The sequence below is a fragment of the Oxyura jamaicensis genome, chromosome 1 (assembly GCF_011077185.1).
Source record: "Oxyura jamaicensis isolate SHBP4307 breed ruddy duck chromosome 1, BPBGC_Ojam_1.0, whole genome shotgun sequence".
NCBI lineage: Eukaryota > Metazoa > Chordata > Aves > Anseriformes > Anatidae > Oxyura > Oxyura jamaicensis.
In genome coordinates this window covers 134,242,821-134,257,799 of record NC_048893.1, presented here as the reverse complement: position 1 = coordinate 134,257,799, position 14,979 = coordinate 134,242,821, and the positions used below count along the sequence as shown (strand labels likewise).

At 37.1% G+C, this 14,979-nt stretch overlaps 1 protein-coding gene across 6 annotated transcripts in view; it reads right to left on the bottom strand.

The window, feature by feature from the left end:
- Window positions 1-467: 467 nt before the first annotated feature.
- PPP2R3B (protein phosphatase 2 regulatory subunit B''beta) overlaps window positions 468-14,979 on the bottom strand; it is a 50,004-nt gene continuing 35,492 nt past the window's right edge. For all 6 annotated transcript variants that reach the window (XM_035314792.1, XM_035314800.1, XM_035314818.1 and 3 more), the window contains 8 exons: window positions 13,620-13,706; window positions 13,030-13,186; window positions 10,974-11,022; window positions 9,860-9,949; window positions 8,969-9,144; window positions 5,363-5,481; window positions 5,172-5,278; window positions 468-1,652 (listed from right to left, as the gene is read on the bottom strand). In XM_035314792.1, the coding sequence (XP_035170683.1) occupies window positions 1,508-1,652; window positions 5,172-5,278; window positions 5,363-5,481; window positions 8,969-9,144; window positions 9,860-9,949; window positions 10,974-11,022; window positions 13,030-13,186; window positions 13,620-13,706 (930 nt within the window). In that variant the 3' untranslated portion in view covers window positions 468-1,507. The remainder of the gene's footprint in view (window positions 1,653-5,171; window positions 5,279-5,362; window positions 5,482-8,968; window positions 9,145-9,859; window positions 9,950-10,973; window positions 11,023-13,029; window positions 13,187-13,619; window positions 13,707-14,979) is intronic.

The following is a 14,979-nucleotide window of genomic DNA, read 5'->3' as shown; positions in this document are numbered from 1 at the left end:
TGCTCTGTATTGCTTCAGTGTTTGAAAACTTAAGGAAAACATGGAAGTCATGGAAGTAGTGAAAGGTGGCTGCCCACCTTTTAGAGAAGTCTGACGTTTATACATTTCTATTGAAGTTGGCATAATGGAGCACAACTTTATTTCTTCAAGTACTCTAAGGATCTTCATGACGTTTGTTTTTCTGGGTGAGGCTGACTGCAGCTGTGAGTGATGAGCTCCATTACTAAAGGTACACAGGTTTGTAAGACTCAATAGAAGGCCACGCACTGAACTGAGGGCACAGACTCCTCCGTACCTCTTCCAGCTGTGTAGCACAGCTGCCACGAGGATGGGGAAAAACCTGCTAGAACTCATCTGCTTTGTATATGCAGCTTGGTGTAATTACCTAACCAGACTGCATACATATTAACCCATAGCTTAAGTGGTTCTTTCATAAGTTAATGGGGTGTAGTACATAACTAGAGCTGTTAAATTACATGTATGAAAGTCTTTATTTCAAAATACAAACATGATTTTTAAACATTTTAAACAGATCTACACTGCAACCAAAATAACTTACATCTTTTTGTACATTTTTTTCAACAAAATCTGTTTAACAGTAAGAGTGAGGCAACAATTTCAAGCTGCTGTGACACTGTATGAATATCCATGGAATGTGTCAATAGCAAACAACTGAAGGGGAGGACAGACAAAAGCACTGAATGCCCACAACAAATTAGTGCACATCACTGATCAAGTAACGTTTATACAAAGGATTTTAAAAAATTGGTTCCTTCTACAAGAATTAAACACACTCATTTTGGATCAAGTATGGACACTAAAACAGACCACTATTAAATAGTCTTTTTATAATAAACATCAATGAAAACACTGAAGTTTAAAAGGCCAAGCAAAGTTAAAGTCGGGGCAAACAAGGACTATACAGAGAAGAGAAATAACTTGTTTTGGCATCAGTTTTCCTTATGCACCAATATGCTCAGCTTGTCCAATAAAACATCTGTAAGTAAGGGCTGAATTGCGCACTCAGTCACATCTCCTCAACAAGGCACCAAAACCCTCGCGCTGTCTGTGAGCACATAAGCATTGCCGGCCAGGTATAAAAGTCATCTCCTTACCTCCCATAGCAAGGCAGGAATGCCTCTTTCCATATGGGATGGAGATAGTCAGTGCACCACACCTCAACTTAGAGAGAATTACACCAGTTCTCTTAAAAAACAGTAGATTACTCTTCTCTAAAGTCAAATATTGTTATTTTTCCAAGAAGGAATTATGCAACATCTGTAAATAAATATTTTAATCAATTTTAAAAACTATAGACTATTGAATAAATACAAAAGTTTCATCATCCCATACAAATGCATTTCTTTAAAAGGTAGTCTAGTGATTAAATATTTTTTAAGCACAAAACTAAGCTGACTTCCTGGAAACAAACCCCACTGAAACGTGTAGTGTGTAGCAGACCTGCTGCAGACTGTCCCTTCTCTTCTGCTAGTGTTGACCGCAACAGCTACTCAAAGTCCTCTTCATAGTCATATTCATCCAAGTCTACATCAGCCAGATGGGAAGGCATTTCAAAAAATGGTCTTTTTTCCATTTGATACTTCAGGACGTTGGCCTTCTGATGGTCTACAGGATTCAGTTCAGCTTCATACCTATGGATGGGCAAAAGAAGTTTAGATGCATTGGGAAGTACCGAATGTCACAGCACTAACAAGGCACCTGCAGGAAGAACATCATTTCCAGTGTTTCATATTTTCAGGAAATAAGCCACACAGTTCCAGCAAAAGTTACTTAAATTTGAGCTGGTTTACCAACAAGTTCTGCATGTGATAGAGTGAGATATACAGCTGTACTGAAAAGAAAATGCTCTAGTACATAATGCTGTAGTGGACTACTCTTCAGTTACACTGTCAGATGCAAGATTTATGCATTTGACAGAAATCCTTCTAGTTTTTTCAAGAAAGCAGAAAGTAAGCTGGATTAGGGAAAACAATATGCCTGCAGAAGATGCAACAAAACAAAGAACACCAAAAGCATTAATAAAATGGGCATGAACACAAGGACGTGATAGCAACCATGTATTTAAAGCAGAGGCTAGAAAGCAATTTGTTTAGTGAGAAACTACTGATAATCACCTGCTGAACATGAAAAATGAACAAATGGATAATGAAATGTTTAACTAAAGTCAATTACAGCTGATACTGAAAAAGGATCTGCTTCAGCCTTGTGTAGATGGAAACAATCAGAGTCACAGAATGGTTTGGGTTGGAAAGGACCTTAAGGACCACCTGGTTCCAACCCCCTGCCATGGGCAGGGACACCTCCCACCAGACCGGGTTGCCCAAAGCAACATCCAGCCTGGCCTTGAACACCTCCAGGGATGGGCATCCACAGCTTCTCTGGGCAGCCTGTGCCAGGGCCTCACCACCCTTTGAGTGAAGCATTTCCTCCTTATATCTAATCTAAACCTACCCCCTTTTAGTTTAAAGCCATTTCCCCTTGTCCTGTCAGTACATGCCTTGACAAAGTCCCTCCCCATCTCTCCTGTAGGCCCTCTTCAGGTAGTGGAAAGCTGCTGTAAGGTCTCCCCAGAGCCTTCTCTTGTCCAGGTTGAACAACCCCAACTCCCTCCATCTGTCTTCATAGCAGAGGTGCTACAGTCCCTAGATCATCTTTGTGGCCCTCCTCAGGACTCATTCTAATACTTGCATGTCCTTGTTCTGCTAGGAAAAAAAGCTGAACACTGCACTCCAGGTGGGGCCTGACAAGAGCAGAGTAGAGGGGGAGAATCACCTCTCTTGCCCTGCTGTCCACACTTCTTTTGATGCTGCCCAGCATACAGGTGGCTTTCTGGGCTGCGAGTGCACATTGCCAGCTCATGTCGAGCTTCTTGTCAACCAACACCCACAGGTGCTTCTCCTTAGGGCTGCTCTCAATCCATTCTCCACCCAGTCTGTATTTGTGCTTGGGATTGCCCTGGCCCAGACACAAAACTGTATTCTATTCTTAGAACAACACACTGATTTTCCTGAAGGAGCGTATTAACATGGTGAAGGTGAACACCTCCCTCCTCCCCTCAAGTTTTAGGGTTTATTAGGATTCTGTTTTACAGAAGTTCCACAACACTGTCTGTAATACTTAATACTTGACTGTATAAGCCTCTAAAGAAGACACTGCCTATGCCATGGAGAAAATCTTAACGGAAATACCTGAAAAGGTAAGTGTCCAAGAGCTGTTAGTCTGAAGAGCGAAGTTTAAGGTGAATTTTAAAAATATAAACTGGAAGCTTGAAAAACATTTTGCATTTTAGTTTGTTTTGTTCATTTTATGCATAAACCTATAGAACCATGGTTTCAGATAAACCTTGAATAAGTTTGTGGGAAAGAACAGAAGCAATCTGAGGTAAGCATACTTGCAGCGAATTTTGTGGCTTTTATGTTTACTAAGAGCAGATGTCTTGTCAAAACATTTGACTTTTGCAACTTTGTGTCTCAGAATAGACAAAATGGATTACCACTTCACAACAGCAACAAGATTTTAAAACAGGAAGCTGAAGAGAGACAACTATAATGACAGAAGTGAACAAACAAACCCGCAGAGGAGAAAAAAAGGTAAAACCACAGTGTTGTTAAAATGCTTCAGGAAGTGGTTTTAATTGAGATATAAGACGTTCAGATTTAAGAGTATTCAAGGTCTTTTCTAAACCTATTCCATCTTGATCCTGGTCTCCCAGGCTGACCTGCTGATACACTGATTCACTGTGCTGTATTAAGTCCACCAGTAACTTCTAAAAGTTTTGACTTGATGGTTTTAACTTGTTAATTTTAGAACATTCTAAAAGGAGGACCAAAAATCTGAATCTTTCACTGGTTTATAAGAATCTCATTAGTTTTATCAGCTGATTTATCAATGAGTAACACCTCACAGCCAGCAAGACTGCAGAAGCTATTTCTTTTGATGTACCAAATCTATAATACAATACATTAGTGTCAGATGTCAGTGTCGAAAATGCAAATACATATTCTATATGTACCACAAGCTTAAAGCATAAATTAAACTTTAGAGGTGAAAAGATAAATGCAATGAAGGCTTAATATTGTCTAACTCACAGCACAACAAAGCTTCAGTAATTTTTTTTGACTTGTTAATTCTGTAATATTAATCACTTCTGGGGAGGCTTCCCAAGGAGTTAACAGTATGATGCCCTCAGTGTTGAAGGGGCTGGGTGACAATTCTTCCTGTTTCTTCCCTCATGTGCTTTCTTTTAAGAAGTTTTTTGAAGTTAGTTTCTTGAACTTAGTATGTTGAGGTTTTGCTTGCATGTTTTAGAACCATAGAATAGTTTGGTTGGAAAGGATCACCTAATTCCAACACCCCTCCCAAGGACAGGGACACCTTTTAGAACAGTTTCCTAAACATCAAGCTAGTAATTTTCTAAATCCTTGCCAAGAATGACAGACATTTTAAAAATGAATATTGCTGTCTGGCATGGAAGACGATCTTGTTCTTCTGATATAGGAAAAGCAGGAAGACCTTTCCTCTAGACAGGTCCCTCAACTAAAACAAGTTAAATTTGTATTTTTTTTTTTTTTTTTTTAACTTTTTAAATAATGAAAAGGTGAATGGCAAATTCAGGCTTTTGGAAGCTGAGCTTCAGTGCTCCCCCCTGAAAACAAGATTTGAAAATCTGACTCCAAGTACAGCATGATTCCAAGTTCTGGAAGTCACCTAGCAAATGCATAGGAATGATTCTGAAAGAGCAAGAATTTTCATATTTACTCTTACAGAACAGTTAGGAAATACTTTAAGCCAATATAATTTTTAGTTCAGAACTCAGTGTTTCCCCCACAAAGCTCGTAATGATGCTTTTCATTGACTCAACAAGCTAGAAAAATTAAGTGTTGTATCGTGTTTAGCTGTGAAGCTGTTTAAAATCTTTCCTCTGAAAATCTGAAGTATGACCTTTAACAAAACTCACAAAACTGTCAAAGAATATTTCATTCTAGATGCTTTCGTTTTAGATACAAGGGAGGTTCTTCCTTGCTCACTGAGCACGTGGCTAAACACAACCATCTGCAATGGTCTACAAAAATAGCATTAACAGTGGCAGTGATTGTGAGGTTCTGCATCAGTAAAAAGGACTTGTACGAAATCTCCTGCTGTGTCCTTACCCGTCATTCCACTGGTCACTTGCTGCCTCTTCTGCTACCAAGATATCATACTCTTCAGCAGCATACTTCTCCCAGTCAGACAACTCTTGACTTTCGCCTTCACCATCCTAAACAATCACATTGCAAGTTATACAAAACTGTATTAATCTTTAAGGACGTAGCTAACGAGACTTTTACAGCTTCAAACTCACCCGCAACATAGAAAATTGATCTTTCTGTTCATGGTCGAGGTATTTTTCAATGTTGAAAAAAGTATCAAAAAACACATTTGTCAACTTGCATCTCTTTAAATCATGCAGAGTAATTTTTCCTGTAAACAAGATTAAGAGATAGGATAATTATAACTCTAAATATCTTTTTGCCAAAAACTTCTGAATAATATTCTTCCTTAAGCCATCATTAGGCTCAAGATCACTTGCTACTGATGCTCAATGCAATAGCAGAGGACTGAATAGATGAAATACCTACCTAGAAAAGTGTCCTTCAAAACAGAAAAAGCCTTTAAGTATTTCAGATTTTCTTTGCTTTACCTATCATCCTACTGAAGAACTTCCTATTGAAGTGAGATGCAGCCTACCATACTTAAAGATCATTTAAACCAGTTGTCCAAACGTCCAAAGAGACAGAAGCCTCCAGAGAATTAGCCATTCCTTCCTAAGAAGTGTTTAGGTAGCAGGTAGCAATCTCCTCTTTCAGCATCCCTTTCTCTTCCCTGAATAAAGGAGATTCCCCTTGCTTTTTACCTAAAAAATTCTGCATTATGTAAGCAAAGGTAATCCGTCTCACTAAGCCCCTTCAACTCCTACTTGGAAAATAATTTCTATTTGACCCCAAAATTCCAGCATCTATTTTAGACCTGAGCACGTGACTGTGCTTCATATGAGTGAATTTTCCATAAAGTAATTTGTCCCGTTTGTCCAGGCTGACCAGTATTTATTTTTTGAGTAGAAGGCAAAAAAAAAAATCAGAAGTATTTTGTTTTATGAAATGATCCTTCAAAAGCCCAAAGCAATGGATCTGCTAAGTGTTAGAAGTATTTGTCACTTTGCCTTATTGCAGAAGCTTAATATTTAGCCTTGAAGAAAGACTCAAAAATGCCAGACGTACAAGGAAGGCCAGATAACTATCCTTAAAACTCTCCTTTATTAATTCACCTTATATATAGGCAGTTTTCTGTTGTCAAGGAGTAGCTAACTACAGATGTTATGGAAGAGCTCAAAAGCCAGACTTACAACAGTATTTCCTCAGCATAGCATCCCATCTTTAACAATGTATAACTCAAGGGCATCAGAGGGAAGCAGAGGTCTTTGAATCTGAATCCCATTTGGAAGTGGTTGCCACACATCTGCCACCATCTGAAGAGCCCTCATGTATTCTGCTTGGCTTACAGCTGATGCTCCAGAACGACAAATCCCTCACGGCACCTGTGTCATATCTGTCAGACTCGCACAGATGTCTGGCATATTGGGTCATCTCAAGTGGCAGCATCTCTCCACAACCCAGCAACTGATTTGAGTCCTAGTTATATAAGCTCCCAATTTAAGTTAGACACCTATATTTGGTTTACTGATTTGCTCTCCAGTTTCCATTTACTGCAATGGGAGCTTCAATACCTAATGCTCATGCAGACACCCACACTGTCTCTCAAAGACCAATAGGAACAGAATGAAACTGAAATTGCTAGATCTAGGCCTGTACAAATTCATGAATTTGGGTTTTGGTACACAAAGCATCCTTTAGTAAATTGTATCACAGTGCAGCTACTTATTATATAAAGTTACCTTTTTTGTTTCAAGTCTACCAACTGAAGTATCAGTTGCTGAGGCTATGTTGTGTTAGGAAAATGAAATAAATTTCTTAATCCATCTTTTTAGTAAAAATATGTAACGTGGAAAACAATCAGCCCTTTACGAGTAGCTTTTATTTTTGTTGTCCTAAATAACTCCTCTCTTGGTTGAGACCTTTCACAGCCCCCTTTCATCAAGTTCGTCATTTGGATCAGACACCAATCTTGTTTCATTTCAAATGCAGAACTGTGACACCAAAGATATCTGCCTTTCAGAAGGACAACATACAAGACTGGAATGGACACCTTAAGTCTGGGATGTTAGTTACTGTAGGCAAGCACATAACAAATGCCTTCTTCAGAGTTTATTTCACTTTAGTTCTCCCTGACCCCCCTTGCATTACACATATGAACACTGATGTAGGACTTAATTCCACTGATACCTAGGACTAAGCTTCCAGCCAAAACATAACTATTACAACTGCCTTTAGAAATTTAAAAGAAAGACAATAAATTAGTGTTTATTATAAATCAGTTTTTACTTAGCAAATTCATTTCAACTTGGTTGAAATAACATGAAGCTTTTATTTCTCTAAAACTCGTTTTGAGCTATTTCAGTTCCTTTGGCATGTGAAATATATCTTCATAAAAGATAAGTGTCTTTCAACAAAGTTAAGTTTCTTGTAACTAAGTGTTCTTAATACTGAAAATAAGGTGGGCAATAGGCAAGACTACATGTTATTAATTTATACGCTAGCCATAATTTTATAGACAGTAAACAGAACCACCCTCTTATGCACTATTGAAGTGATGCTTGAAATTCAAGTAGGCAACTCAGTGCTTCATCTACAAAAGCACCTAAATGTGAGACACTAGCACAACATATTTGGTAAACAGAAGAGTAAGCATTCAACAATTTCCTTTTACCATAAAAAAGAGACATTAGTATAAGGGTTAGAAGTTATTACTCCTTTCAAACATTTCAAGTGCAAATATGCAAGTTCTATATTTATTGCAATGCTGACTCTGTACAATAATAGCAACTAGAACATAAGCCAAGTCCTTTTACACACTTTAGTTCGCGTTAAAAAGTCTAGCTATAATAAGGATTATTAGTGTTAACTATAGAGGAGTGTTCAGACATTAAGTTCAGATGCAGGTTGACCTCAGTTGTCCTGAGTTCAAGAAGTCCCTGAAGACTAATCCACTGCTGATACAGCAGTTTTTAATCAAACTCAAAACAAGTATCAGAAACAGCAGAGGTAGAGGCCACGAACATGCAGGATGTCACTCTTAACACTGCAGTAATATGTTTACCAAAGCATACAAACCACTTATAGTACGGAGCAGCACAGAACAGCAATTAAGAAACGAGCATCATGCTCCATTATATTTTTCTTTTTTGCAGGCATAAATGTAAGCTCGATTTTGATCAGCTAACGATCATGTGTCAAATGCAGGAAGGCAGAATGTAGGCCTATTGAAGGTTCAAATGAACGTAGAAAACAGCCAACAACTATGGATGGTTTAAAATTCAGCTACCTCTAAAACCATTGTCATGAATTTCTTAAAGGGAGTTTAGGCTTGAAACCTAGAAGTAGTTTGATAATAATGATCTATAGACACAAACACCATTTAATCTGTTCCATGTGAAGGAATCTCATTTAATTGAATTGCGGAACAAGGTAAGCAGCAAGTCAGCAGAACAGTCAGGAGCATTTCTTGAGGGCATCCCCTCAGTCAGCAGGAAAGATTTTATATGAGACAGTTTTGGGCTTGTAGCCATGTTTAAGGCTTCATGGAATTTTAAAGCAGCATATTCAATTTTAGTGTGGAAATAAATGCCCACCTGGCCTTGGAAGACCATTCAATTAATAAACACTAACAGGCTTTAGAGACATGATGCCAAATGAAGATTTATTCTTGGTATGACCAACTGATTGCTCTTAGTGGTACAGTAACTCCTAACCCAGAGATGCAGAAGTTAGAGAATGGAAAAGGATTTTATTACCTTCATATTGTGGCTTCACAAGATCCAGCATCTGGCACAAACAGTCTTCAAATGGCAAAGGTTCTATGGCCATGTTATCTAATTTTTGGCACTGCTCTTCATAAAAATACTCCAATTCATACATAGACAAAACACCATCCCCATCAAGATCCATGCAGCGAAACCAGTATTCAATGCTGAAATTATGCAATTAATAACAAAAATAATTTTTTTTTAATAAAAAACTGTTTATGCAAACAGTTTTAAGAATTCATGGTGTTGTTTTAAAGGCTATGCTACTTGCAGATTCAAAACTAGACTTAAGACTACATTCCGTAATACCATAGGAAGTCATTAGACAAGAAACACCTATTGTGATAAAAGCTTCTGGCACTTGCCCTGCCACACAACATTATTTGCATTTGAAAACACACTAATTGTGAGGGGTGAAAAGAAAGGACTAAAACGTATAGCTTTACATAAAAAATAATCAAGGGAGACAATGAAAAATGAAATTGTGCATCAAAACCAAGTTTTTTTCATATTGAACAAGCCACTAATGCAATAAATCATGCAATATATTTATGAACGTTCTATAGCTAGTGCTAACTATATAGCTCCCCTAAGCCACTGGCATCAAGAAACACCTGTGGTTTCCTTTTATGTTCTTGTCAATAACAAGCAACATATGAACAACACGTAGTTAGCTTTTTAGAAACCATTGAAGCAGATCTCTACATCAGCAACAACAGAGTGACACTGAGAAATAACAGTGACTGGGCCAGTTTCTCCAGTCATGGTTTTTATAGTTTAGTCTCTTCCAAAGTACTCGCTGAGCAACAGAGGTCCCCCCTTTTTAGGACTGGAAAGCCAATAAAGCCAGTCTATTTCTGCTAAAACAAACATTCTTACCTAGTTGGTGTCTTCTTGTCTTCTTCAGATATCAAAAACCAGACAAAGTCAGCATAGCTTATTTTTCCATCTTTTTGTGCTTTTCTACCTCTTGACAGCCAATGTGGGAAAAAATATAGAGAATTTATTTTAAAACAGATAGGTTTTACTAGAATTAAGGAATATTTTCCCTTGGAGCTATTAACTACATTTATCTCCCCAAAGACTCAGTGCTTGAAGGTGACATGTTGGTGACTACGGTCACTCAGGGTAAGGGAGCTTGTGAGCTCTGTTTCTACTGCAGTGGATATTTAAAGAGGAAGGTAGTATCTGGACAGCACTGTCTAGAAGAGCCATAAGTTTTACTTATCTTCCTCAGCTAGTAGTGTTGGAATGCAAGTATAAAGATAGAAATAAAAAAATATTAAGTGTATGTGACAAGAACATAATATCTTTTTCTACTCATACTACAGAACATAGTATCCAAATATATTCTGAAGACACGCAGTCAACCTCTCTACTAAAAAGTTAGGTAGGCAGTTAATAGCCATGTCATATTTCATTCCAACCCCCCCTTTTTTTCCCCGTTATCTTCATGATATCTAGACAGATACAATGTATGCTTTGTCTTGCCCCAAAAACTCATGATGGAATAAAGCCTAGACATATGTCTGCCAATTTCTATGCCATTCATTTCAGCTTTTATGTTATTTCAGTTTATTAATAGCTTTCTAGCTGCATATATCAAATATAGATTTATTTTTGTAAACTTGTTCATTTTATAAGCAGTACTTAAAAAGTACAAATCCCCTTGAAAATTCTACTGGTGAGAGGGACAGAAAGACAATGCCAACATTTTTTCCTTCCTCATTCCCATCCCTGCTATGGCATAAAATAGCAAATGGTGAGTGTTCATATAGATAAAGAAAGAAGAGTAAATATCTTGGATTGAGCCAGAGGTTCCATGAATCCTCTCAAGTTTGAACAACAATATCAAGTACTGAAATGCGTTGTTTTGTTTCAAATGAGGTCATGTTTCAAATGTGGTTATTTTGTATACTGATCTAAATCCAATCTAAATATTTATATACTTGCTGGTTAAATTGTGTGATTATTCCAAGAATAAAATAATTACCTTGTTACTGCTCCTGAGAAGATCCTCTCTATCATTCTACTTGATATTGCTGTGAAAGAAGGGTTTAAAGTTGTGTCAATTATGTACAAATTAATTTTGCTTTGTACTGTCTAGTTGAAGAGTTTATTGGAAACCTCACATAAATGCACACCTGTAAGAAAAATCAATTCTAGCACTCCTTTGAGTCTTCTCAGAAAGGATGACTTAGTCTCCAGAGCAAAGATAGAACCAAACAACCAGCTTTGAATTTGGACTTGATGCAGAAATAGTAGCATAACAGAAGTAATGAGTGGCTGATTAGTAAGACATCACTTACTAGTTCTATGACACGTAAATCATGTTTTCAAGTGCCATTACAGTTTGTGACCCTGCTTTTGGCAAAGGGTCAAAACAGAATTGCTTATTAATGGATAATGAGCATACCTAGTTGATTCTGACATGGGCCTATTTCTGACATGGTTGTGATTTCTATTTTGAAACAATTTCAGGGATTTTAGATACCTGTCTTAACTGACCACTACCCCTGTAAGGGACATGCAAAGCAACTTGAGGAATTTGTGGAAGGCACTCAAGGCAGCATACAACTGTGTTCTCAGAGAAGCAGAACTACTCTGATTATTCTAGCTCTCAATTCCTTCTTCAACACCACAGAAACACTGATAATTAAGCCAAATGGTTAACCATTCAACTGGTCATCTGTTTTATATACTTTAGAAGATGCCACCACAACATTATTTTAGTAGGAATATTGGCCCCTACTAACAGCTATCCTCAGAACTGTAGGACTGCCAATGTGTTTCAGACATATGCTGCTATCTTCCTATCTACTTCAATACTTCTTCTTTCCATGTGTTTGATCTAATTTTAAACCAATGACAATAAGAAAGGAAGTGATTGATAAATCTAGATTATTTGATTTTGACATGCAAAAATAGAAGCTTTTATGACTAAATCTGGGTATCATGTCCATTTTATGCTCTTATTTAGTCTAGGTCTCATCAGACAGCAACTGTTAAGCTTTAACCAATATTTCTAGGCTCAAAAAATAGTGCAAAATAAACTGCCTGTGGCCTGATATCAGTTCTGCTTGCTTTCTTACACTGTACCTACTAAAGCTTCCCTTCCTTGGTGTGCTAAATTACAGACTTCTGCAGGCAAGCTTTCAGAAGCTATCAGAATGTTTTTTGTCCCTTTTAATGTAGGATCATATTCCTCAGTCAATTAGCATAAGTAAGCTTTCCAGTACTGAAGAGGACAAAGATGACAATAGACACAACAAACAAAACAAGAAAACACAGCAGTTCCATAAAAGCTACAAGAATATTTAAAATAGGTGCAAGTGTACAAGACTACAGAATCCCAAAGTCACTGTATATTGTGAATGCAGAAAAGGTCAAGCCACTAAATGGTATTAAAACAGAATGTCCTGCAGCTGAGTCAACAAAACCTTAAAATAAACAAAGCAACGATGTATGTTTGCCTTATTTTTCTACTCTTTCCATATGCTAGAATGACAGAATAAAAAAATCATTTAGGTTGGAAAAGACCTTTAAGATCACCTGGTCGAAACCTTTAACTAGCGCTGCCAAGTTGGCCATTAAACCATGTCACTAAGCACTACATCTACACTTTTTTGAAGACCTCTAGGGATGGCAACTCAACTACTTCTTGGGCAGCCTGTTCTGTACTTCAGAACTCCTTCAGTAAAGACAACTCTTTCAGTGAAGAAATTTCTCCTAATATTCAATCTAAACCTCTCCCTTGGCACAACTTAAGGTCATTTCCTCTTGTCTCCCTCCCCCCCCAATCACTTTCAAACTTATTTCCTCCTTCTCTTCTTTTCCACAATCAGAATTCAAATTCAGGGTTTTCCTCAAATTACATATTGCTAGACACAAAATAGCAGAAATGACTTGTCCTACTTTATTTCCTGAGTCAGCAGGATCACCTACCCCTACAGACTCATGAACCCTGTCCTTTGCAGCTAACCACTTCCTCAGGTGAGAGCTTAAAGGTCATATAACACATGTAAAGAAAGATGCTTCATTTGTCATACCATGATCATTATGTCGAGCTAAATCCTTCCGATCAATATAGAGGTCATGGTCTGTATCCAGCTCCCAAAATTTGCAATAGATAACGTAGAAATGTTCATATGAGAAGTACTCTGTCAGCTGGTTAATATCAGCTTCCTCTTCCAATAATGCCACATTCTATTATCAGAAGGATAAGTAGAACACATTAAAGAATTTCTAAGACAGCTGCTGAGCGATCTGAGTTCTGATAACCAAACTAATTACTATTACCTAACAGTATTTCAATGGAACAATTTTAGAACAATTTTTATCTTCAGAGACAGAGCACACCATGCAGTATGACAGCAAAGACTTAACAGAAAAGGTTGAAAGCTAATGTGTCCATAGAAGAACGAAGACATCAGCCAGACTTTTGCTAATCAAATTTACACAGACAGGTCTAGATAAAAGATGACATTTAAACATATTCTACTGTATATGTATTAATGTGATTTAGTCCCACTAGTTTTGCAAAAGGAAGAAATGCTTCTTACGTTACTCCCTTCAACAGTTAGTTAATACAGTTTTTAAACTTGTAGAGACATCTTGCAAAGTTTTAGATATTTTGTACCTGCAAAAAGTTGCTTTTCCTGAGCTCATTACAAGTTATTTTTCCAGACCAGGACCTATTTACTGTATAAAATATTCTCTGTATAACCTGCAAGAAAAAAAAAGTGATCTTCAGTATGCTAACTAAGCACCCTCACAAATATTTGTGATCAAAGATAAGCCTTAGCTATATTACATGATTCCATCTTTCCCCAAAACTGAAGGGCTTAGAAGTTTGTTTCTTCCATTACTTGCACTTTGATGCTTCTCTTATGTCATATTCCCAAGTTACTTCCATCTATATCTAATCTAAGTAACTCTTAACTTTGATGCTGCAGTACCCATGCTCCACACAGTGAAGCTGCAGAATATTCACAAGCTATCCAGAATTCATCTACTGACTATTCCATTGCCTCCCAGTCCTCCAAAACTATAGGATGTCATCTGATAAATCTATTAATGTATCTCATGGCTTTGGATAGAGACCCATATTTGCTATGAAAATTTTACTTCATAAATGAAGTGACAAATAAAAAGGGGACATGGATGCCATGACTTCTTAAGTCCACAAATATAACCAACCAACATCTGACAGAAACAATACTTTCTGCAGGTGGACAGATAATACATCCCTACCCCCCATTTCGTTCTATTTAAAATTGGATGGAAAAAACTGGCATTACTACTAAAAGTAGCACAAACTATTTCTAACTGAATAACAAAAATCTCGCAAGAAATATGACTATTTTCTATGGCAAGAGTGATATTGGAACCAGAAGCAAATTCATTCAGTTGAGTATCCAACACTTCTACTTAAATCAGTTTCACTGGTAGATCATTTTTGGTAAACTCATGCATTTAGCATAACCTGCTTAGCTTTAATTTACAAACATGAGTCTTTAAAACACCATTTCTTAGTTTTTAAGTCACAATATTTGATGTGAATATTGAATTCAACCAGATAAACATTCTAGATCATCCATTCATCAATAATAAAGTAGACCAAAAAAATCTAAGGTATTATCAACTGTAATTGCTTAACTGGAAATGGATTACACCTGCTGATTAGCAATGCACTAAATGTTGCATGTACAACATTTTACTCAGAACAGTAGTTATTAGCCAAGAAAGGTCATCTTTTTAGGAATTTCTTCCTCCCCCAATAAAAACCTCTTCCAAACTAAAGACCTTTTCATTACCTCAGGTTTTAATTGAAGCATACCAATAGTTTAAAGAAACAACAATTTTAAAGTACAAACAGAAGAGTTTTATTCATGATGCTTTAAAATAAAGCTTAAACTGTTGCATACAGTAAGCTCTGCAGCTCATACTTTGAAAAACAACAGCTGGCTCCCTAGATGTAGAAAGGAGAATAGACCAGC